Below are 23,216 nucleotides of genomic sequence, written 5' to 3'. Positions count from 1 at the left end.
GGTGGTATGCAAAGGGACTTCCCTTTTTCTGCAGCACAGAGCCATCAAATGCTGAGCAGTCAAGAGTATTTCTTGTTTTGAGGTCACCATTCTGAACACCTCTCTGGCTGCTGAATTTCTGAGGCCATCATAGCTTGATTCGATTTCTCAGTTCCAGGCATTAGAGAAGCCCCCTAAGCTGGGGTGGCATTGGTCCCCTGATGGCTCCCCCTGTCAGCTGCTTCCTGTTTGTGGTGCTGTTTTCTGCCAGCTGTAAAGTCATCACCTCCTTGGATAAGAATTGCACAGAGGTGAGTCCAAACTTCTTGTCTTTATTATCTAAATTAAACTGCCTGGAAATGTTGAGATTCAGCCTGCAGTCTCTGCTGAGCCTCGGCATCCCAACATCTACTGTCTCGGAAAAGGCACACGGTGTGTAGAAGGTTTTGTGTTGTGCTTTGTTTTATTATTGAAAAGGAGCCAAAGAGCTCAGTCGGGGGGATAACGTAGATTCTTAGTAGGAATAAGTGAGAGTTTTCCTCTTCTGCAAACAATTTCCCCCAAAATAATCCTAATTGAGACATAAAATATCAACAGGGTCCCAGTGCAAAGAGCAGCCCTGCAAACCTGCTTCCAGCACAGAGGAGCTGTTTGTCCAACATCCTAGCACATGGCCACTATCCCAAACAGTCCTTCGGTTTCCTGGCTCTCAGGGTGGGGAATAGTAAAGATGACCTATGCCAGGTTTTAGAGCATACGAAGAGCACTCTGAATGAGTCTGGCGCTCGAGTTGGACAGCCGTCCATCTGTTTTCCTAACCCACAGGAGTGACATCCGAGAACAGAGCCAAATTGCACCTTCTGTTTTGGACCATAATAATATTTACCAACCTGTGGGAAGTTCTTGGAGGGGGTGGCGAAAGAAGGAAAAGAGAAGGACCTTAGTCTCTTGCCATCTTCTAACAGGCTTCAACTTTCATCGCACCGTCTCTGACCCCAGCAAGTGTGCAGCACCACATGGCCTGTTGGCCAAAGACCGGGGACAGGAAGAACCATCAGTCTGTGGGTAGGTGGGCTGCATTCCTAGCTTGGGGCTGAAAGCAGAAGTGGAGGCAGGAGAAGCAGGATGTAGAAAGGTGGTGCTTGAGAGCCACAGAGAGGAAAACGATAAGGGAAAGCAGGGCAAAGGCCTGCCAGGCAAGAACAAGAATCCCAGGCAGGACTGGAATAGGCCTGGAGGCGGACAAGAACAGAACCTTGTTAGTCGGCTATTCAGATGGAATCAGGATGGGCTCAGACCAAGAGGAGGCACCATGCCCCGGGGAAATTAAAGCTGGTAGCAATGTGCTACAGACTGGGTGGCTTAAACCACAGAAACTTATTTTCTCACGGTTCTGGATGCTGGAAGGCCAAGATCAAGATGTGGGCAAGGTTGGTTTCCTCTGAGGCCTCTCTCCTTGGTTGGATGATGGCCATCTTCTCCCTATGTCTTCACATGGTCTTCATTCTGTATGTGTCTGCCTCCAAATTTATTCTTCTTATAAAAACATCAGTCATATTGGATTAGGGCCCACCCTAATGACCTTATCTTAATTTAATTACCTCTTTAAAGATCCTAATTCCAAATAAAGTCTCATTCTGAGGTACTCGGGATAAGATTTCAACATATGGATCTGGGGGGACACAATTCAGCCCATAACAGAAGGGGCGACTAAGAGGTTTCTGTCAGCCCCAGAAGGCTATCTCCTCATGCAGGTTGAAAGGTCAGTTTCACACAAACATGTAGGTGGCCTGATGAGAAGGTAGGAGTGGGGATCAAGTAGGTCTGTCATTCATCTCCTACAACCCCAGATAGGATAATATCACCATTACATCCCAGCTCATTGGGAAGCAGGCTTTTTAAAATGCTACATTCTTAAGCCTACTAGTTCAACTCTCAAATCCCCACATTCCTGCAAAGCCCCATCAGCTTTTCTGAAGCCCACAAGAGAGTCCTGGGAGAATTGGAAAGCCCATGGAAACACTGGTCCAGTCTAGCTTCCTACTGAGGACACCAGGCCCCAGAGCTGCCAGTCCCTTTTTGCAAATGGCTCCTGTTTGGCAGAGGGAAGGAAAAAGAGGCAGGGAGAGCACCCTAGTCCTTTTGCTGCCTGTTCCAGGGTCTTCTGTGAGATTCAGGTGGCAAGAGTAGTGCTGAGGTTCCCAGGATCTCCAAGCCTGGCCCTGTGCTGCAGTCAGTGCTTTTCTTTTTGGGTAAGTTTGTTTGAAACTTAATATAACCACCTATCTGCAGCCCTCTGAACATACTCCGATTTTAAATGCCCTGGGACCTATTTGATTAACGTTGGACCTGCATTTTCCTTGGCCTCCTCTATCATGTATGAGCTCTTGGCGGCAAGATTCTAAGACGGTGTATTGAGCCTTCACTCTACGTGAGTACTGAGGAGGTTACTGGGAGATACAAAGATGGACGAGAGCTTGTTCTAGAAGGTAGGACCAGCAACTGCAGGCAAGTGGGATAAAAGTGGGAGTGGTGGGAGAGGAAGCTTTTGCCTTAGAGTTGGTCCTTTTCCAAATGCAAATGACCCCCCGTTTTCCCATCCCTCCCCCTTGCTTTCCTTTCCTCTTTAGTTGTTCCTCTCTAGCATTAGCATAACTAACCACAGACTGTATATAGGTTCACGTGACCTCCATCAGCTTATCAGGCCCTATCTTGAAAACAAGGTTTTTGTTTTGTTTTGTTTTGCTTTGTTTTGAGTTTAGGAAACTTTTTATTCAAGTAAAACATACATGTAGAAAAGTTCACCAATCCTACGCGTCCAGTTCGGTGAGTTTTCACTAAGTGAACATTCATGTGACCAGCACACAGATCAAGAAACAGAAAGTCCTCAGCACCTCAGCAGCCCCCTCACACCTCGGCCTAGTCACAAGCCCCCAAGAACACTCAATACACTATTGTCATAGATTGGTTTTGCCTCTTTGTGAATCTTACATACATGAGATCATGTAGCATGTACTCTTCCATGTCTGGCTTCTTTCACTCAACAGCAAATATATGAGATTTATTGATGATGGTATGTGAAGCAATTACTTGTTTATTTTCATCGCTGAATGGTATTGTGAATAGCAAGCCACCATTTATTTATTCATTCTATCGTTAATGGAATTTTGCATTGTTTTCAAATTTTTGGCTTATGATGAGTGCTGTTGCTTTGGAATGCTTATCTATGTCTTCAGCAAGCAAATGCACAAATCCTTACTAGGTGTAGAGCAGGGAGTGGACGCATTTGGTTACAGGGCCTACACATGCTTACCTATAGTAGACATCGCCAGTTAACAAAGTGTTGGGACCCATTTACACTCATCAGCAATGTATATGAGTTCTGAATGCTCCACAGCCTCAGTAACATTTGCTATTGTTTAAAAAACCCATTCTGATGGATGGGTAGTGGTATTTCACCAGGATCTAATTTTTGTTTTCTTGATGGATAATTAAATTGAATACATTTGAATACTTTTGTTGGCCATATGCATATCCTTGTGGGATGTGTGTGTGTGTGTGTGTGTGTGTGTGTGTGTGACTTTTCAAGTCTTTTGCCCATTTTCTTTTAGGTGTCTGTCTTTTTTTTTATTGATTTGTAAGAGTGCTTTATGTACTGTGGCTACATGTCCTTAATGAGATTGCAAATATCTTCTCCCACTCTGTGGCTTGCCTTTCCACTCTCCTAATGACACCTTTCGATGAACAGAAGTCCGTAATTATAGTGTAGCTTGATTTAACATGGTTCCCTTACTTTCAGTACATTTCTGTCCTGTTTAAGAAATTTTCACCTACCCCCAAAAGATATTATCCTATGTTTTCTTCTGGAAGTTTTATTGTTTTGTATTGATTTCTAATTCTAGGTTTTACAGTTAGATCTATAGCCCATCTGGAATTATTTTTGCATATCAAGTGAGGTAGGAGTCGAGATGAATTTTTTAATAAAACATTTTGTTTGAAACAAATTTCAAACCTAGGAAAGTTCTAAAAGTAATACAATAAGCACTCCATATAGAATCTTTCCTGTTAAATACTGCATGTTCTCTCTCTCTCTCTCTCTCTCTCTCTCTCTCTCTCTCTCTCTCTCTCTCTGTATCATAAGTAACAAAATTAGACCCATGACCAAGTCTTTGGAGGCTGACAAATATGCCAAGCATAGCTGGAATTCCGTGTTTTGTAGGAGACAGTCCTTCGGTCCTAGGTATGGGCGGAGGGATGGGTGCTTAGTAGAACTCATTTATAGTTCATGGATACAAGGGTTTCCCAACAGCTCTATATAATGACATGATGCTGTGATGGTCCAGAGAAATGCTAACTCCCCTTGGGAGTGCTTGACATATATTAGCCAATTAATCCTCAGGGTTGTGAAGAGGCGTTATTGTCCTCCATCTACAGTTGGGGGAAAAGGAGGCTCAGAGAACACAGCTTGGTGGTTGAGAGCTGGGATTTGAACCCGCGCAGTCTGACTGGAGACAAACACAAAATGAACTGCACATAATTGGAATGCCCTTTGTCTGGAGGATTCAGATTGACATCAGTTTTTAGACTATGCTCTCTTGGGATTGTTTTGTTTTATTTGGAGAGAATAACTGTTACTCTGGGACTCGACTCAGTCAGATTGCTATCTCTGGGTAGAGGAGTGATTAACGCTGGGGGGGGAGAGTGGGGGGGGGAGGGCTAGGGTTCAGCGTCTCGATTTCTTGTGCATGGAGGAGCTGGCTGCTGCATGTGCCAAGTGCAGATGAGACATCCGAAAAGGTGGGAATCACCACTAGAGTCAAACTCAAAGGATTCTAAATTAGAAAATGATTTCAACACTTGCGAGAAGAGAACATACAGTGGGACAGCAGGGAGTCAGAGATACAGCAGAAAGAAGCAAAATAAGATCCTGATTGAAAAAATGCAAATAAGTATCTGTAGGGAAAAGGAATTGCAAACATAGATGTAACACTTGGGAGTCCTGCTCTGTGTAAAAGGCACAGCTCTGACATGAGACCAGAGGTTGGTGTAGGTCCCAGCACACAGTGTTTCTGAGTTAATGTCCCACGACTCGGAATGGGGGTGGGCAAGGGGCAGTTGTCCTGAATACCAAGTAGCCTTGCACCGTCCTGCTGGTTGCATGAGTTCACATGCAGAAAAGGTACTGTCTGCAATAGAACCAGCCAAAGTAGAAGAGTGAGGAAGTGACTTTGGAAATTGACCCCATACGGAGGTCTAGAGAATGAAGGTTGCGTTTAGAGGAAGTGGCCACATGGAGCTCAGAGAAACCACAACCACATGGGCTGCGAAAGCAGGGGTAGGTGTCTGCCTGGAAAAGCAACTGAGCACGTGGCCCTGCCTTCCAGCCCAGCCCTGGGCAGTGGCAACAGGCACACTGTATTCCCTTTCTGCCTCCTGTGCGTTTCCTTTCTGGGACTTTATCGTTCTGCTGTCCTGCAATCCTGTGCTGTACTATCAGAACTCACTCTCAAAAAGTCTTGATAAGAATACTGACAGCAAGAAAGACACACAACCTCACTGACATAGTATTTCTGCCAAAACTGTGTCAGCTGAATCAAGTCATGAGGACAGATGAAAAGGAAATGGAGAAAGAGAAGGAGAAGAAAACCCAAATGAGGGACATCCTGTCAACTACAAGCCTGTATTCATTAAAAAAAAAAAAAAAAAAAAAAAAAAAAAAGGATGTCATGAGAGACAATGAAAGGCTGGAGGAATTATCTCAGATTAAAGGAGACTAAAGAGACATGAAAAATAAATGTAATGTGTGATGCTAGATTGGAAGAGCAAAAATGACTATAAGAGACAATATTGGGACAATTGGTAAAATTTGAATGTAGACTATGTAATAATAATATCGCACCAATGTTAAATAATCAGAATTTTTGGGAATGGCACTATGACTGTAGAGAGAATATCTTTTTTAAAAGAGATTTAGGGGAGAAAGGTCATGGCATCTGCAGTTTACTCTCAAAAATAAAAGAATGAGAACAAGTGTGTGTGTGTGTGTGTGTGTGTGTGTGTGTACGTGTGCACATGTACTTTCTGCCTTAAAAAATACAATAGGCTGAAAGCAATTAAGTGCTGCTGAAATGATTTGAGAGCATGAGGAGTTTGGCATCACCATCTGTAATATCTGAAATGGTGGTTTTGATTGTGCAGGAGTGTGCATGAAAGCCAAAGGGAGAGGCCACGTGTGTAAAATTTGTGTGTGGAGGCCAGCGCGTTCTCTGAAATGTGTTTGCTTTTTAAATTCTCTTATAAGCTACAGTTTTTGTCATTTGCCTCTTTCTCCCAGGAATCAAGGGCAAACAGTTCACGGCAGCTTCTCCCCAACTAGAGATGAACAGCTCTTGGTGGCTTCCCAGTCCCCCTCGGTAGCATTAAATCCACTGGTCCTTGGTTTCTCACCGAGCTCAGACTGCGCTACTTTATTTGCCTGCCTTTCCTTTTGCTGGAAGCTCTCTCAAACCACTGGCTCAATAGGGTTTCTGCTGGATTTTCAACTTTCTGAATCACATTAATACAGTGAAGTGCTTAGTAAAAAAACAAAAGACGAATAATTTAGGTGTCACGGGGACTTATATATTCAAGATGAGGGAATTGCCAACATGGAGCCTTTTGCTGTGGGGCCAAAATAGAGCAAGACAAATTGAGAAAAGGCCCCTTTCTCCAAGTTATGCCAGTGGAGACCAGAATAGAAAAATGTCCTCTCAAAGCTAATCTGAACCTTAGCAGCTACGGGGATAGCAGCTATACATACATTTTCCCGCTGGGTTGTCCATGCTCATGGGCACCAAAAAGGGGTCTACCAACATGTGTTTTTTCCCCACCAGTGAGCTAAATCTAAGTTGTAAATGCAAAATGTGCATTCAAGGACATTAGGGGGATTTGTGGCAGTGCCTAGAGGACTTTGGGTCCATAAAACAAAAAATGAATTACAAATAAATATAAATATGGCGTTTTCATCAGTGACATTTGCAATATTGTCACAATATAGAAGAAAACCAGTGATTTCCTGTAGATGAGCGTGCTTACCATAACTACAAAAGAGTGCAGCACTGAGCAGGAGGTGGAGGGAGCAAAGCAGAAAGCAATTACAATGGTGACGTCTTTAAAACATCACGCTTCAGAGTGAAGGAGGATGTGTGCAGTCTTCTGTTTCTAGCTAAGCAGGTCTGTGTGCAACTCAGTATGAGGAAATCTGCTATCTAGAGTTTGATTGCAGGACTTTCCCAAAGCAGAGCAGTCTCAATGGGGCTTCTCGTGAGACCACTGTGTGGTCAGGGGAAAGGCAGGGTCTGAAAGGTTGGATGAAACCACACGGAGCCTGAGATGACCTGAGAGATGGTGTCCCAGTGAGCTTTTCCTGGAGAACATTTCTTTCTTTCCGTGGAGCCTCTACCTACAAAATAGACTCCATAAGGCCTTCATACCTGCATAGGTATACCCTTTAAAGGTATACCCTTTATCCTAAGGCATCATACACATAAATTATGACCCCATAATTCTATAGACTTCTAACCGACTCCTTCCCATTTTTACCTAGTTAGTCCAAGATTTGCAACTTGAGTTAGGGCATCTAACAAGCAGTGACTGGTAGACTTCTGAATTTAGGACTCTCCTGGGACACAGGATCTGGTGGTCCCACTGAGCTTATGTACCCAAATGCTAGGGTCTGGGATCAGTACCCTGCAGTTTCAGAAATCCAAAATTAATTCACACTTCAAGATCGCACGGTCCCATGATCTAAGATCTGTGCCACACAACTAGTTCATTTAAATGTTATATTAAGAAAAGTTCAAAACATAAACAAATGTAGTTAGTTACAAAGAATCTTCATATACTATGTATCACTCAGTATTCAACAAACATCCACATTTTGCTTACTAATTTCATCCATCCACTCCTCCCCTCCATTTTTGCCTGAATACTTTAAGACAAATTTCAAAAATGGTGTCATTTTACCCCTAAATATTTCAAAATGCATTTAGAAAAAATAAGAACATTTCTTTTATCATTAACAAAATGTATAATTCTTTAGTATACTCTAATATCCTATCCCCATTCAACGTTTCCTGATAGTCTACAAAATGTCTTTTCCTAAATGCTTTATTTGAATCAGAATCTAAACAAGGGTGACTCTATTATTTTTTGGTTATGTCTCTTAAGTAGCTTTTATATCTGTCTCTTTTTACAAGAGCAGTCTCCTCACTTCCCATTCCCCTCTCCTCCAATTCCACCCACATCATTCACATGATGAGAAAACAGTCAGTTGTTCTATAGGATATCGTATCTTCTGCATTTGGTTGATTGCTACCTTGTGGTGCTGTTTAACTTAAATCCCCCACATCACTTGTAGACTGGAAGTTAGGCCGAAAGTCTTGACTGGATTCAAGCTTTAATTTTTTTGTGTGGGGGGTGGGGGGTGGAGGGAGACAAGAATATCTCATAGGTGGTACTGTGTACCTAATCGTATCACATCAGGAAGCATGTACTGTCTCATTGCCTAATTTTGTTGATGCTAATCTAGAGTTGATTTGCTTTCAAACTGAAATAAAACATTTTCATACATCCAAAATCAAAACTATGTAACAAAATATATTCAGGGAAGTCTTGTTTCTATTCCTGCTCCTTTATCTGGTTCCTTCCCTCCCCTGCAAGAAAACCAGTTTTGGATTTTTTTTTTATGGTTTCTTTTTGCAAATATAAGAAAATACACATATACTTTCTTAATGAAAATGTAGCTACAATATACTATGTACTACATACCATTGACTCTAAACACATAATATGTACATTTGGTCCCTATCTTTGTTCACTGCAAAGTATACCTGGATATCACCCCATATCAGCATGTGGACATCTTATTCACTTCGTTTTCAGCTGGTGAAGATTCCATTTTGTGAATGTCCTGTATTTTGTTAAACTAATCCTACACTGAAGGATAATCTGGTATTGTCAATCTTTTGCTAATACAAAAAAATGCTAAAATGAATGACCTTATGCATAAGTCACTTTGTGTTTTTGAAAGTAGGTATTTCATAAAGACTCCCAGAAGTGGGATTGCTGCTCAAAAGATAACATACGAGGTGTGACAATTAAGTTCGTGAACTTGTTGCCACAACATTGCTAACCTTTTTTGCTGTCAGAGGGATTATTCATTATGAATTTGTACCAACTGGACAAACAGTTAACAAAGTTTACCATTTGGAAGTGCTGAAAAGGCTGCGTGAAAAAGAGACAAAAATGACCTGAACTTTCTGCCAACAATTCATGGCTCTTGCATCATGACAACACACCAGCTCACATGGCACTGTCTGTGAGGGAGTTTTTAGCCAGTAAACAAATCATTGTATTGGAACACCCTCCCTACTCACCTGATCTGGCCCCCAATGACTTCTTTCTTTACCCGAAGATAAAGGAAATATTGAAAGGAAGACATTTTGATGACATTCATGACATCGAGGGTAATACGATGACAGCTCTGATGGCCATTTCAGAAAAAGTTCCAAAATTGCTTTGACAGGTGGACTAGGCACTGGCATTGGTGCATAACTTCCCAAGGGGAGTGCTTTGAAAGTGACCATAGTGATATTCAGCAATGAGGCATGCAGTACTTTTTCTAGGATGAGTTTGCGAACTTAATTGTCTGACCTCGTATATATTTAATTTTGCTAGTCAATCAAAGTATGAAGTCTGATATCAACTTACATTGTTTCTCTTATCAGAAAGAAGCCAACAAAACCTACAACTGTGAAAATTTAGGTCTCAGAGGCATTCCTGACACTCTACCAAACACAACAGAAGTTTTGGAATTTGGCTTTAATTTCTTGCCCACAATTCAAGTTACAACTTTCAGCAGACTCATAGACCTTATCTTTTTGGATTTAACCAGGTATGTGTCTGAGTTCCGTGTGTCTGGTTTATGTTTTACTTAAGTAATAACACGACTTGCATTTCAATTGTTTTCAGGATCTTTTGGGAGGCACAGAGATATTCTCCTTATCCTGTATGTTTAAATTGGGTCAGTAGTGCTATTTAAGTTCTAAGGAATATTGATAACAAAACTGAAAACAAATCTTGTACTAAATCAGATTGCCATATTATATTCCACCATTGGGTGATAACATTTTAAGAAAAATCTGCAGGAGAAACACATATACACACACACGCACACAATCTTCTAACTTTTTTCCTACAAACTAGGGCAAAATTTCTATTATTTGGTTTTAGAGGCAGAATCAGGATTGCAAATGCTGAACTAGTGCTTGTGAAGCAGTGGGCAGAAGTATCACAGGAAAATAAGGAAAGCAAACAAAAGGGAAATGCAGCATATGTGTGTGCCTGGAAGAGGGAGAAAGGGTTCTGTATGTGGATGGAGTCTGTACCCCTTGTAGCAGCTCTGTTTCTTTGATTGTCAACTTAAGCTTCTGCAGAGCAGGAGAGGAGAGCATTCACATCATAATACTATTTCATCTGCACAACCACCACTCTGAGGGAAGCATGGTAAATATGACCGTCCGACTCACATTAGATGAAGAAATTGAGGTTCAGGGAGATTTTGTGAGCTTGCTTAAGATCACAGAGTAGGGAAACGGGAACTCTGCTCTCCTGACTCCCAGTCCAGTCTCCCAAATGACAACAGGCCATGTCCCGAGCCAAGACGCCATGTGCACATGCTTAGAAAACTTGAGAGAAAGCTTTGCCCTTTCAGATAAGAGACAAAAATTCTGCTACCTACCTATCATGCACCAAGGAAACTGACTTTCTCTGTCCTTTATCATTTCTCATTTTTAGATGACTTGACAGCATGTCTAGGGAGTGTGTGGACGAGGAGAGCTTTTCTAGCTGGAGGGCTCTAAGCTTCTTCTTCTCTTACTTCCAAAAAGTGATAATAGTATGACCTCATGCTTTCTAAAATCCTCTTTCTCTGCTCCCTCACCTTACCCTGCCTTTTATCTGGCCACAAGTTAGACACCATTTTTATTGCTCTAAACAGTCATTGTGCCTTTAGCTTTATCCACATGTCTTCTATTTTCTTTGCTCTCTGAAATAATTTTTCTTTTTCCTGAAGTACATCCTTAGAAACGCCTTTAGTGAGAGTCTGTTAGCAGTAAACGCCCGTTTTTTATTTTTTTTCTGAAAATGTCTTTATTTCACTTTGATTCTTAGAAGAGAGTATTTTCTGACATATGATTCTGTGTTGAGTTACTTACTTACTTACTTATTTATTTATTTATTTATTTATTTATTTATTTATTTATTTATTTTTCATCCCTTCGATGCTATCATTGCTGTCTTTCATTATTGCTGCTGGGCAGTCATCTATCTGTCTAATCATTATTCACCTGAAGGCAATCTATCTTTTCCTCTCTAGAAGTTTTCAATAGCTTCTCTTTGTCTTTGGCATGCTATAACAATACAGTGATGCACTGAGTAGATTGTTGGGCTCCTTGAACATGAGACTGGTGTTTTTTGTCAATTCTAAAACATGCTAGCCGTGATCTGTTTGAACCTTGGCTTGTCCCCATTCTCTCTTTTATTTCCTCTGGATCTCTGATTAGACGTATATCGCATCTTTTCATTCATCCTTCATATAGCTTAATGTATTTTTTCTTGCTTCCTATCTCTTTGGTTTTATGGACTATATTCTAAGTAATTTTCTTATATTTGCTTCTAGTCCATTAATATTCTTCTTCAGTTGTGTTTAATCTCTTGTACAGACTATACACTGGCTTTCTAATTTCATTTATTAACTTGTTCCATTTCAATAAGTTTCAGTGATTTCTCATTTTACAAATATAGCACATCAGTTTTAATATTATTTTAATTATTTAATATTATTTTCCTGTTGGCTCTTACTTTTTATTAACCTGTCAAACATGTTTGATATAAACATAATTTATCATATATTCTGATAATATATATCAGGCATAGCATGTGTTCTTTATATAGCATATATAATTAGATATATCTGATAATTCAGGTATCTGCTTTGTTTTTAAACCTGATTCTGTAGAATTCTTTCTTTCTTTCTCTTTCTCTTTCTCTTTTTATTTATTTATTTATTTTGCTGACTTTGGAGAATGTGTTTCCCTTACGTGCTTAGAGAATTTTTATTTTGAGCTCATCTATCTTTTGGAACTTTGTGTAAGTCTGTGTTTAAAATGCTTTCCTGGAATTAGATAATACCAATAAATTATTAATATTGTTACATATGATAATAGCATTATGGCTACGAAAATGTCTATTTTTTTTGAGATGCCTACTGCACTATGTACGGGAAATCTAGGATTCGATTTAAAATAGTTCAGGAGAGAGAGTGGGAATAGATGAAGCCAAGGAACGCATATGGCAAAACCTTGAGAATTGCTGCATCCGTGTCATACACATATGAAGGTTCATTGTCCTGTTCTCTTTACTTTTATGTACATTTGAAAGTTTTCCTTGTTAAAAATTAAATAAGCACATCACTCCAGAAAAGGTTTCTATTTACTTCTACTAGTTACTTGAAGTCACGACCATCCTGGATCCACTTTAACCTGTGTTTTCCACTTGGGTTTCTTTTGGGTGGTCCACAGAAACAACATACATTCAGCCTACAGTCCTCAGGAGTGGAAGCTTATGGTTGGGGAATCTCTAGGAGGAAACTTCTCTTATCGTTATTGTTGCTCTTGTTCCATTCAGAGCCAAAGTCAAGACAAACACATATCCTCAAGGACTCTCCCTGTGAGTTTTCTGTTTTTAAGGTCGCCCGCTGAAAGGGTCCCTTTTGAGGGTCTTGGTTGTTTGCAGATTTTTGATAGGACTTCCTATCCTATCGCCAAGCTTTGTCTCCTGCCACTGGTACATGTGGCTCACTAAACGCCGGCTCTCCGCCACCAGGGCACCTTTTCATATATATCATCTGATTCACATTCATTCTATAAAGTAATCCTTATTTCTCTACTTTTTAGATGAAAAAAATAGACATTGAGAAACGTAACTGGCTCAGAGTGGCACAGATTCATGTATAGTATGTCATGTGTTATACGTTATGCATTATATATGACAAGTTTTATATTACTTAAAATAATAAATAATGGTTTAATTTTTCCTACAATCAAACCACTAATTACTCCCTAAATTCCAAATACAAACCTCTGAGAGTTCAATCGAAAGGGGCAAGATATCTGGAAGAAAAATCTAAATCAGTATGTTCAGAACCGAGGCTAGTAATTCATTCACCAGGCCATCATGGTTACTGAAAAAGATTTTTTATGTTTTATTTTGAATAATAATGTTCAGTTTTTACTATACACAAATGATGATTTTGTTCCTATAGGTCACTGTGACTGAGTCATTTTTCTAATCAATTATTGTTAAATACTATTATTTTTTTAAGATGCCAGATTAACTGGGTACATGAAAACACTTTTCAAAGCCATCATCAATTGAACACAATTGTGTTGACTGGAAATCCGCTGATATTCATGGCAGAAACATCACTTAATGGGCCCACGTCATTGAAGCATCTTTTCTTAATCCAAACAGGATTATCCAATCTCCAGTTTATCCCAGTGCACAATCTGGAAAACTTGGAAAGTTTGTATCTTGGAAGCAACCATATTTCTTCCATTAAGCTCCCAGTAAACTTCCCAACACAGAATCTGAAAGTTCTGGATTTTCAGAATAATGCTATACACTATCTCTCTACTCAAGATGTGAACTCTCTGAAGCAGGCCACCAACCTAAGCCTTAACTGCAATGGCAACAACATTAAAGACATTGAGCCTGGGGCTTTCCATTCCAAAGTTTTCCAAAGTTTGAAATTTGGAGGCACTTTTGACTTGTCTGTTATATTAAAAGGCCTACAGAATTCTACTACTCAGTGTCTCTGGCTGGGAACATATGAAGACACTGATAAGCGAGACCTTACTTCAGACATGCTTGCAGGACTTTGTGACATGTCTGTGGAGAGCATCAACCTGCAGAAGCACCATTTCTCTAACTTGTCAGCTACTACCTTTCGGTGCTTTACACGACTCCAGGAATTGGATCTGACTGAAACTCACTTGAGAGAGTTACCCTCTGGGATTGAAGGCATGAACTCTCTTAAGAAACTAGTTCTCAATGTAAATAACTTTGACCAATTGTGTCAAATCAATGCCGCCAGTTTCCCAACCCTTACAGACCTCTATATCAAAGGTAACCTAAAAAAACTTGACCTCGGTGTTGGGTGTTTGGAAAAACTAGAAAATCTTCAGAGACTTGATTTAAGTCACAGTAATATAGAGACTTCTGACTGCTGCAATCTGCCCCTCAAAAACCTGTCCCACTTGCAGTACTTAAACCTGAGCTACAATATGCCCATCGGTCTCCGGAGTGAGGCATTCAAAGAATGTCCTAAGCTACAACTCCTGGACCTGGCATTCACCCACTTGCATGTTAAAGCTCTACAACGTCCTTTCCAAAGCCTCTCTCGCCTGCAGGCTCTGAATCTCTCTCACTGCCTCCTCAATACCAGCAATCAGCACCTTCTACAAGGCCTACTGGATCTCCGGTATCTGAATTTACAGGGAAATCGCTTTCAAGATGGGAGCATCTCAAAGACCAACCTCCTTCAGACAGTAGGTAGCTTGGAAATTCTAATTTTATCTTCCTGTGAGCTCCTCTCTGTAGACCAGGAAGCATTCCACAGTCTTGGGAAAATGAGACATATAGACTTAAGCCACAACAGCCTGACAGGAAATAGCATCAGTGCTCTTAGCCACCTGAAGGGGACCTACCTCAATCTGGCTGCCAATAGCATTCGCATCATCCCACCTCTTCTCCTCCCCATCTTGTCCCAGCAGAACACCATTAATTTAAGTCACAATCCCCTGGACTGCACTTGCTCAAATATTCATTTCATAACATGGTACAAAGAAAACCTGCATAAACTGGAGGGCTCGGAGGAGACTGTGTGTGCAAACCCCCCATCTTTAACGGGAGTTAAGCTGTCTGAGGTCAAACTGTCTTGTGGAATTACGGCCATGGGCATTTTCTTTCTTGTCGTATTTTCATTCTTACTCACCATTCTGCTCATTTTTTCAGTTAAATTCCTTCTTAGGTGGAAATACCAGCACATTTAGTGCTGAAGGTTTCTAGAGATGGCAAATAAATGTGTTCAGCAAAATTGCCCTAAGTAGAAGAACTGTTGTCTATTACTGATGAGACTTTACAGATGGGTTCCCGGTGCTGGGTGGGGATTTATTGTGTTTTTCTGAATCTCAGAACTAATGAACCTCTCTGGGAAGTCAACCGAATTAAGCCAGAGGGCCAGACGCAGCTGTGAGAGACACAGAGCCTTTTCCTCACATGGAAGGTGGGTAGAAGTTGAGGGAGGTCCCACGGCAGGGAAAGGCAAAAGGAATAACCCACAAGAAGGCCATCTCCCTCACACTCATGTACATCCTCAAAGCGCCTCCCACCCTGACCCTAAAAGGAGACCATCAACACCCATGGCTTGGTCGTGCTGAGGACCCCAGTTCCCACTCTCCCTCTCACAATGCAGGCATTGTGCTTGGGTCTGAGTTCCCAATAGTGTAGCCCTTTGAGAAACTTGTTGGGGATAAAGTCTTGATGTACATTTTAAATGAAAAAGGGAAGACACAATAAATTTAAAAGAAGAGGTTGAGAAATAAATCTTGTCATCAAATTGACTCCATGAATCCTTAGGTGTCTAAGGTCTCCACAATGCCACTGCTTTGCAAATAGCCACAAAATAAATAAATAAAGACATCCCCTTAAAATAAATAAAGGGATCCCCCTCCCCCAAGTTTTCTGGATTTTTGCTGCATTGGCCACCGTCACCTGAGAACCAGGGGACCTCCTTCTGTCAACCTGGTGTTGTTGCTCTTTACGTTATAGAGCCGAGTGGGCTGTGGTCCAGCTGCTCTTCTCATTTGGATGTCTGGTCCTTTGAAGCTTCTTTCCCACAGGAACTATGCGATAAACAGTGGTTTGGTTCCCAGGCCAGCTCTCCAATTCTGATTCACCTGGGACAGCAATTGAGATAGCACTTTTACAATGCCATCTAGAGAAGAAAGCATCTCCACATACTAGCTGTCTGTCAGAAACACAATAAGCTGACTGAGTGAGAAGCCGTTTCTGTTGAAGTTGCAGGGGTCAGTTAAGGAAGTAGCAGCGACAAAGAGGGAATAGGACCCGTGAATGCAGAGAGAGACAGGACTGGGAAGGCGGCAGGGTGATGACTTAGACTTCCCAAGGCCAAGGGTCACCCTCCTGCAGGGCTCAATCTTCTCAAGTCTGCAGTGGCGGCTGTGAGCGCTCTTGTACTTAGGTGCTGCACCTACAAGGTCTAGATTAAGTTCTTTAACCAATTTTAGGTTAGAGATGGTAACTCATAGTTAGGAAATTCTGATTGGATAGCAAAGTAAAATTTGATTAATATCCAATCAGAATTTCTGAGCCCTTAGGTTAAGGGCATGACAGTGGGACATAATAACAAAGTGGAAACTTGGGGACCAGCTCCTCTTTACCCCTGTATGCTCAGATAAAGCAGGAAAGAAAATGGACTAGTGAAGGGGAGCCATAAATCTTCACTGCAAATGCCCTGCTAGTCTCAGGGGATATTTTGTACAGTACTAGATAGGAAGCCAAGTTTTTCCACAAGTTCTGGGTTAAGGACACAAGGCTGGGGCCAGGGTAAGAGGCCCTTGCCTTGGGTATAAAATTTAAGGGGGAACCAAAAAACTCAGTAATCAAGCCAAAAAAATTTCAATGCAATATTTTTAAAACTTTAAGTTAATGCAAATAAATAAATAAATAAATAAATAAATAAATAAATAAATAAATAAAACATCAAAATTTTAAACAGAGACAGGATCCAAAACAGTGCCATGCTGACCTATAATAGAGCTCGAGGTAAAAGGAAAAATTAGTAATACGAGTCCTGCCATTGTTTAAAATTCTGAGAGTTTGTTCAGCGTAGAGGTTTTGTGTTAGTTTTTATTTTGTTTCGTGTTACATTAAAATATTGCTTATCTTCATTGCTGATTTTGGTGCCCCCTTAAATTTAGTTCCCAAGGTGGGTGCTGCACTCATCTCACCCTGTTGCTGCCCTGAGGACTGGTGAGAAGTGAGGATTCCCAGAGAATGAATTCCCAGGCCACAGTTTACCAAGGGCCTATTAGCAGGCACATTACCTCTGTTTTACTCAAAAGCGTCCATCTCCTTCCCCTTTACTTTCTGGAAACAGGGAGAAGTGTTCAAGATATTCTACCTTGGTTTCCCTGTCCTGAGCTAACTCCGAACTAACTCCTGAGCTCAAAGGCATCCTTCTTTCAAAGCCAAGAGAGGTGGCAGAGATGAATGGGTAGCAAATCCCTCTGAGCCCTAGGTGGCCAGGGCCTGGTAAGGGGGCAAAGGGAGCACTACTCTGCTAATAAAATGGAACATTACACAGTTAACGGCCTTAATTACCTTGAATATCAGCATTAGGGAAAACAGGAGCCTGAGAAGGCAGTTTGCCTCAGCTTTCCTGAGGGAGTATTCGAGAGAAAGAAAGTGCTGAAAATTTGAGGGCATTTAGACACAGCCCCTGAGCCACCTTTATTTCTTTCACAAGTCTAGGTTGGTGGGGTACCCTTCGGAGAAGGCCAATCCAAGCCACTGCTTGTTTGGTATTGGTCTTTTGTCTGGCAGTGCCCAAGGCCCTCTGTCGTGGGGTATCAGGCTCAGAGGCGACCTACTGCAGAAGTAGGCATGGCTGCTGTGGCCAGACTCTCTAAGTGTGCAGAGCAGGGCCCCCTCCAGGCAGCTTCCTAACTGCTGCTACAGAAAAGGCCCCTTATTCCAAGACCTGAAGGCAGCATTGGTTTAGAAAGGTCAGACAGTTAACACTTCCAAGCCAGAAAGACTATCTCCTGCTGACTGCATCAACCCCTGCTGCCCACCCTAATGCAGGACCCATTTACCTTTGAGAATTCAGGCAGGAATGTGGCAGGAAACATAGATATTTTGTTGTGTTGATTATGTCCATTTGCTTGTAGCAAATTAGATGATCAACTCTGGAAACTTTGGGAAATATTGCTGGTGGTGACCATGAGGATACAAAAACCATGCTCACTGGTACCTCCCTCTCTCCCTCTTCTTTCTTTCTCTTTCTTTGCTGTTTCTTCCAGCCTTTCTTCCCTTTTCTCCCTCTCTCCCTCTCTCTCTTGCTTCCTTCCTTCTTTCTTTCCTTCCTTGTTTCCTTTCTTCCTTCTTTCCTCCCTCCCTCCCTCCCTCCCTCCCTCCCTCCCTCCCTCCCTCCCTCCCTCCCTTCCTTCTTTTCTTTCCTTTTTCCCTTCCCTTTCCTTCCTTCATATCACAGAGTATGGAAGTCCATATCTAAGAATTCAGTCTAAGACAACACCAACCCATTGAGTTCCCTGTGTATTCTAGCAAATTTAAACTCTTCCTGTCTTAAGGATGTAAGCTGTAGGCAGGAAATATTAACTGTTGACCTACCACTTCATAGCCACACTGTCCTCTGTAATATTTAATGTATAGGTTGGAAAAAGCTAAAGCATTCTGCAGCATATCTCTGATGTGGATTACATCACACTGAGGACTATAGGGTCCCAAGCCCCAGCAAAATGTTAGCTGCCCATCTCGTTTGCATTTCCCAGGCATGCATCCCTTCCATGCAATGCAACGTGCTATTCCATAACTGCACACTGATCTAAGGCTTGTGACAGCTCCTCTGTTTTAAGCACCAGTAAATTCACCTTACAAAGTCAGGAAGGGAGCTTTTTGATGGCTGCTGTCAATTTTATTGCTTTATCCTGGTTACTAGGATAGAATCTGTAGACATGGTGTGTTTATTGGTTTTATGTATTACATGTTGTTGCTGCTCTGACAAGCTACTCCTATAAAAATGTGTTATTATTGCATGTTGTAGCTCAGTGAGCTGACCCTGCATTTCAAAGTGTACTGAAGCAAACAGCATTGAAGTCCATAAAAAATTGACTGGCCTCCATCATAGAAGACTCTCTGCGTGAGCTGCAACACCCACTACGTGGGAGCAAATTGTACCTTTCCCCTGTGCCTGCAGCCATCACTGTTAACTGAACACAGCACAGACCCAACCAAACACAGGCATTGCCTGTAAAATTTCAAGCCAGGGAACTGTCATATCATTCCTACTTGCCTAATTCCTCAATAAGTGCCATTTACGATTTTAAAGTTTACAAAAGTATGAAATAAATGGCATTTTAATGTTTTTGTATATTAGCATAGGATGCAAGAGGGGGTGGCTGACACTGTTCTCTATCTACTCTGAATGCTGCAGAGAAAATTAACGTGAATTACAGCAAGGGAAGATGTGGTTGGTTCTAAGCAAGTCATGATGGGGGTGAGGGGTGTTGAGCTGGAATCAAGTGCCTGATATGGTAAGAGTTAGAATGTCTAACATGGGGGTAATTAGCCTAAAGGTTGCAGAGGAATGGGCCAACCTAGTGTGGCTCCTAGATAATGGTTTGAAGAATCATCTGGGGGATTCTTTACAAAACAGATTCTGTGTACCCCCTTAGATACCGGGATTCTGTTAGACTGGGGTTGCCCAGTCTCAGCCAAATGACTTTGTGTAAAATCCTTCTCTAATCTTAATTTTATCAAAAAATAGCAAAAGCATGCGGTGGCTCCATGAGTTAAACGAGCTGAAGAAGTTCTCCATATTCTGTAAGAGGAAATGTCCTAATAAAATAGGAAAGAGGGCTAAGAAGCCTTGAAAACCAAGAGTGAGACATCCTGACAGGCAGCTTGTTAGTCTCTGCCACCACCAGACCCTGCTTTCACCTCTTCCCATGCACTCCCACTCCAGCCCAGCTATTTGCACTTTGAAATAATATATTAAATATTGTGGGTCTCAGAAAAGGAAAGAACTCATCTACAGATTTTTTTTTTTTAAAGCTATCATTGCCCATGAAAACTTGAACAGTGCACTTCATTGAACATCCTTCTTTTGCCCCTCGCCCCACCCTGCCCCATCTTGAGATAATATTCTCTAAGCATTTGATTGTTAAAGACATACTAGATCCTGCAAATGTAAGCAGGGGATAGGGGCCACCGGAGCATCCATCCATCTCCTCCTTCTCCCTTCATGCTGGTCCATGGGCTTTCTAAACAGCTTGGGTCTCCCTTTTTCTCTGTCATCCTTGGAAACAACCTAGATATCCAATGATAGATAAATGATTAAATAAATCAGGGAATGATCTGAACAAACAGGGAGATATTCTGTATTCTTGAGTGGGATAACAACATTATCAACATGTTGATTCTATTAGGAAATAGAGAAATACACACTGCAATGTGATCAAATTTTAAATCTATTAGCCTGGCAAAAAGAGAAACTGGAAAATAGTGTGGGTTGGATGGGGGGTTATAGGAACTGCATGCACTGCTTGTGGGTGGAGACTGGTGCAGCCACTAGGACCAGGTACCGATAATTAATCAAATTAAATACGTGAAGCACAAATTCTGTTCTGGGTATAGATCCCAAGCAAATTTCACATTTCCAAAATTATATCCAGTACAGCATTATTTATGGAGGAGGAAGTCCCAATCTGAGTGTTCACCGCTAGGAAAATGGATAGGTAAAATATGGAAGACACCCCAGGGGGTACTATAAAGTAGTCAGAAGCAATGGATTAGATACAGCTATAGCAATGTAACTGAACATTAAACATGTAGTGTTGTGGGAGGTCGTTGAGAGGACATGACTGCCAATTGACCCACCAGCTGACCCTGGCAATCATAGGCTCCTCACTCCCTCCCCTGTCCTTGGAATATACTCTCTGCCCAACGTTCCCACAGTGGGAACTATTTTCAAAGAGGAAGCATCTGGAGAGTAAGGTGTTGTTGACACCATCTAGACGGTAAATGTGACTGAACCCTATTAAGGCCTCTATATACACTTTGAAGATTCTGGAAGGTAAGAGAGAGCTACTCTCTTGCAATCACCCAAGACAAACCTTTTTGTAAGTTCCCTTGCTTATAAAAACTGCTACCTACCAATCTGGAGTGGTTTGCCTTTTTCTTCACTCTCTCCTTGCCCTCCAGGTATGGTGGCCAGTTTGTGAACCATCATATACGGCTTGGTGGAAAAACAACAACCCTCAAATAACATATTAACATGATCATTTTTCTAAATTAAAAGTAGCTGCATACAAAGCAATGATATCTATATTTCGTAAGACAACGAAAAGAAAAACCATTAACATGGCGGCCTATGGAGTGGGAGAGAGAGATGGGAATGTAGGAATAAATTAAATGATTAAAAGGAGTAGGAGGGATCTCAAAAACCTGCATCTGAGGTTCTCTACTTTTTGCACACAAGAGAAAACAATATGGCACAGCCATAAAATGAAATGCCATGCAGCCATTATAAATAACATTGCAGAAGTATACCCATACACACTGAAATATATTTGTGATTTATTGCTAAGCAAAAGAGTTACCAAATATGCCAACTATTATTTCATTTTGTTGGAAAAATACAAAATCTGTGTAAATTGAAGAATGACAGAGGGCTTGTAGGATTATAGTGATTCAAACATTTTTCTCGCTTTTTTAATTTGCTTCAATGACAATGTATTGAGCAATAAAGAGAAAATGAGCATTTTGTTGCAAGACTTTTTTGTTTTTACAAAGGGACAAAAAGAATAAAAAGGTCAACGGTTGTAGGAATTTACAGGTACTGAAAACGAAGACAGCCTTTTTCTAAGCTTTGTGTTTTCAAATGCAAATGATCAAGCCCAAGCTTTATGAGTTGTTCTTTCCTTTTCCTTGAGGACAGAGGGAGCCATAGCTGTTCTAAGAATTCCCCCATTGAAACAGGCAGTCGTCCGGGCAGCTGGGACTCTCCTTACAGGGTGACGCTGTGCTGATGGACATAGCTGGGCATTCACAGGAACTGCCCTCGGTCCCAACAAGAACAAATCTGTCTCCAGCCCAGGAAAGTCACTTCAGCACAGCACCATTTAACACAGTGTGTGTATTCCAAAGGGACAAAACTTTCAGGCAAGGGATTTAGACAGCTCGGGGCTAGAGAATATGGTGATGCCAGCCCGACATAGGAAGACTTGCTTGCTGCCACATGCTTGCTTCAGGTCTCGCAAACATCTTCATGCTTCACCTCCCACGGCTGACAGCCAACTCTGTGCAGTGCTCAATGAAACAGCAGATGCATATTTGTTAGACGCTTTCAGCTGCACAACCTCAATAGACTTTTAGTACAGCTGTGTGGGACAATAACGAGTAACCACATGCAACCCATCTTTCTTTCCCCCACATCTGAACAGACTTGACTGGCACGTCACAGAGCACAGGCAACCTCAGTCTTGGGAGCAGATTCTTTTTGAACTGCTTGCCTGCATGCAAGTATTGGAAGTGGCAGCCCTACCGTCAGCCTGTGATGTTATGAGACAACGATCTTGTCTTTTGGAATGCACAGTCTCAGAATTCAGTGAGAAGCTGCTGCATGCTTTTCTGAGGGTTGGTGCTAATGACTCCAGTCCAGGTCCTGAGGTGTCTGAACTGCCAGAGAACTTGAACCTGGGCCGACTGATTGACTTTTGATATGCAAACAGTAATGAAACTGAGGTTCAACAAAGCTATGGTCATGTCTAGCTTTCCTAGATATAGGGGATGTGTACGGTATTTACTGGAGTAAGAAGTAGAATAAAAGAGGAATAATATAAGAAGACTACTTTGAGGAATGAGTTACAAACATACTGGTAGGAGGGAAGTTAAATTTGAGAACTGTTCTACCACTGAGTTCCTTAATGCCTGTTCTATAGGGAAGGATGCAAATTTCTATAGTTAATACAGCAACACTTTTTCATGTTACATTTGTGTTGTGAACCGAAAATGCTAGATGGGAAATTGCCTGCTGATTAATTGGAACTAATAAGGGAGCTGTATTACAGAGAACAATTAGCTTCCTTGGCTCATGGTTTCCCACCAATCATCAAATTTGTAACTTTGCACCATATGATTTTTCTGCATGTAAAGAGAAATGAAATGGCTTACATCATTCACAGAGGGACCTGGATCTGAATTCAATTACACAACACCTGGTAATGTTTAGAAAGGTCAGGAGCGTTAGAACCAGAAAAATCTCAATTCTAATCCAAGCCCTCTTTATAGGGTGTAAAATTCCAGTCTATCTG

General features: G+C 41.4%; 1 protein-coding gene across 5 annotated transcripts; it reads left to right on the top strand.

Annotated features, from left to right (window-relative positions):
* The first annotated feature begins 57 nt into the window (after positions 1 to 57).
* Positions 58 to 21,664, top strand: CD180 (CD180 molecule). 5 transcript variants are annotated; one of them, XM_074328877.2, is made up of 6 exons: positions 156 to 290; positions 945 to 1,044; positions 2,138 to 2,231; positions 2,364 to 2,468; positions 9,747 to 9,913; positions 13,403 to 21,664. In XM_074328877.2, exon 6 carries the CDS (start codon positions 13,491 to 13,493, stop codon positions 15,129 to 15,131), a length of 1,641 nt encoding a protein of 546 aa, XP_074184978.2. In that variant the 5' UTR covers positions 156 to 290; positions 945 to 1,044; positions 2,138 to 2,231; positions 2,364 to 2,468; positions 9,747 to 9,913; positions 13,403 to 13,490; the 3' UTR covers positions 15,132 to 21,664. The 5 variants fall into 5 exon arrangements, with proteins under 5 accessions (XP_019601613.3, XP_074184978.2, XP_074184976.2 ...); XM_074328875.2 differs by lacking the exon at positions 2,138 to 2,231 and having other exon boundaries at positions 2,272 to 2,468; XM_074328878.2 differs by lacking the exon at positions 2,364 to 2,468.
* Positions 21,665 to 23,216: the final 1,552 nt, after the last annotated feature.

The sequence above is a fragment of the Rhinolophus sinicus genome, chromosome 3 (genome assembly GCF_057876585.1).
Source record: "Rhinolophus sinicus isolate RSI-liver-muscle chromosome 3, RSI-T2T, whole genome shotgun sequence".
In the NCBI taxonomy this organism is placed as follows: Eukaryota; Metazoa; Chordata; class Mammalia; order Chiroptera; family Rhinolophidae; genus Rhinolophus; species Rhinolophus sinicus.
Note: the sequence above shows the minus strand (reverse complement) of the source record. Positions and strands in the feature narration are given on the sequence as shown.